The sequence below is a fragment of the Lolium perenne genome, chromosome 3, assembly GCF_019359855.2.
Source record: "Lolium perenne isolate Kyuss_39 chromosome 3, Kyuss_2.0, whole genome shotgun sequence".
In the NCBI taxonomy this organism is placed as follows: domain Eukaryota; kingdom Viridiplantae; phylum Streptophyta; class Magnoliopsida; order Poales; family Poaceae; genus Lolium; species Lolium perenne.
Window position 1 is genome coordinate 271,198,132 of NC_067246.2, and position 2,414 is coordinate 271,200,545.

General features: G+C 57.7%; 1 protein-coding gene across 1 annotated transcript; it reads left to right on the top strand.

Annotated features, from left to right (window-relative positions):
- Window positions 1–673: 673 nt before the first annotated feature.
- Window positions 674–1,795, top strand: LOC139838689 (uncharacterized; the record flags this gene model as incomplete). Its single annotated transcript, XM_071828809.1, has 1 exon — window positions 674–1,795. A coding segment is annotated over exon 1 (1,122 nt), but the record flags the coding sequence as incomplete, so codon positions are not given.
- Between the last annotated feature and the right edge of the window lie 619 nt (window positions 1,796–2,414).

Here is a 2,414-nt window from a genome sequence, read left to right on the forward strand (position 1 = left end):
ATGTACTGGCCTATGGCCCTCTGTGAATACTAGTTGCTATTCTCCAACATGGTATCAGAGCTCATGGTCTAGCTCTTTGCACGCTGCAACTCCGTGCTCGATCCGCGCCGCCGCCGATGATCTTTCCGGCCGCTGCTGCTCCACTTCTCTTTTCCTCTCCCGATCTCGTCGGGATTGAGTCTTTTTCCAAGAAATTTTAGCCTTTTTCGTCCGATTTTTGGGCTCCAAAATCGCTGGCAGACCTCGATTCGGCCGGCCCTAGGCTACCCCGTCCGGCCGCTGGCCGCCACTGCCGCGCCGCCCCCGGCCGGCTCCGGCCCCCGGTCGCCGCTGCCCGTCGGCCACCGGCCGCCATCGCCGCGCCGCTTCGGCCGGCTCCGGCCCCGGCGCCGCTGCCTCGCCGCCCCCGGCCGGCTCCGGCCCTCGGCCGCCACTGCCGCGCCGCCCCCGATCCGGCTGGCACCGGCTCTCCCCGTCCCGGCCCGCCTTAATCCGGTCGCCGCCACGCCGCCTCCGGCCACCGCCGCACTTCCCCCGGCCGGTAACAGCCGCCGCAGTGCCATTTCTGGCGTGCACTGGTCCGTCCTGGTACTGCGGGCTGCTGCTGATCTGCTGCTGGTCTGATCAGATCTGATCCAGATCCCAAAAAAAAAAAAAAAAAAAAAAAAGAAGAATGGCGTCCTCCGCCTCTGGCTATGTCAGTATTCCTCGGTGCCCAGTGATATTTGATGGTACCAACTACGGGGAATTTGCTGCCTTTATGCGGATTCACATGCGTGGTCTTCGGTTGTGGGGTGTTCTTACCGGTGAGGTCTCTTGTCCGCCGCACCCCACTGCTCATGTGCCCCCTACTCCACCGTCCGTGCCACAGGTCCTTGCTGAGGATGCTACTCAGGCTGATCGGGATGCAGCCAAGTCTGCCGAGGCTGCTGCTGATGAAGCATATGAGGAGCAGGTACTTGCTTATTCAGAGGCTCTTGGCTCTTACCGTGACAGTTTGGCTACCTTTACTCAGTGGTGTGATGAGGATGCCAGGGCTGCTGCTGTTCTTTCTCAGAGTGTTCAGCCACAGTTTGCTTCTGAGTTTATGGGTCTTGCCACTGTTGCCGAGATGTGGTCTCACCTTCGTCAGCGATATCAGCCTTCTGGGGATTCTCTGTACTTATCTGTGTTGCGTCAGGAGCATGATCTTCAGCAGGGTGACTCCACTGTTGATGAGTTTTACACCCAGAGTGCGGCGATCTGGCGCCAGCTTGACTCCCTTCGCAGTGCTGTCTGTGGTACTTGTCAGTGTTGCCGGACAGTACGTTCAGATATGGACTTCCAGAGGATCCATGAGTTCCTGTCTCGACTTCGCCCAGAGTTTGAGCCTCGTCGTGCTCAGTTGTTTGCTCGAGGCCGTGTTCCTATCTCAGAGGTGCTGACTGAGCTTCGTGCTGAGGAGACTCGTCTGCGTGGTGCTGGCCTGCTTGGGACACCTTCTGTTCTTGCTGCTCGAGGTCCCCCTGCTCCTGCCCCGCCGCTTCTTCCTACACCAGTGCCTGCTGCTTCTGGAGGAGCCCGCTCTTCTCGCGGTGGGGGTCGCTCTCGCCCTCCTCGGTTCTGCACTCACTGTCGGAGGCCTGGTCACCTTGAGTCTGACTGCTACCAGAAGCAGCGGGGTGTGCCTCCTCGTGCTCCACCCTCAGCGCCTGTCACCACCGGCTTCACTGAGCAGGATATAGTGAGACTTCAGCGTCTCCTTGCCTCCTCCGGTTCTGCTTCGACGGGTACTGCTGCCTCCGCGGCTGTTTCCTCTCCACAATCAGTACATCCTCGTGGGTTACGGATTCTGGAGCTTCTTTTCACATGTCTCCTGATTCTTCCTCTCTTTCTTCTCTTCGACCTCTTCCTCTTCCTGTTAGTGTTCTTACTGCCGATGGTACTTCTCTCCCTGTTGCTAGTCGTGGCACTCTTTCTACTTCCTCCTTTTCCGTTCCTGATGTTTCTCATGTTCCCCGTCTTACCATGAATTTGTTTTTCGCTGCTCAACTCGCTGATTCTGGTTGTCGGGTCATTCTTGATGTTGATTCTTGTTCTGTTCAGGACACTCACACTCGGGCCCTGGTTGGGGCTGGCCCTCGGTGCCGTGACTCCCAGGGACTTTGGGAGCTTGACTGGCTTCATGTTCCTTCTTCCCACACTTCATCGACCGCTCCATGCGTGCTTGCTGCTTCCACCACCGCCTCCTTTCAACAGTGGCACCACCGTCTTGGTCATCTATGTGGTTCTCGCTTGTCATCTTTACTTCGTCGAGGTCTTCTGGGGCCTGTCTCAGGAGATGTCTCGCTTCAGGGTTGTCAGGGTTGTAGGCTTGGTAAACAGAATCAGTTACCTTATCCTACTAGTGCGTCTGTATCTCAGCGTCCGTTTGA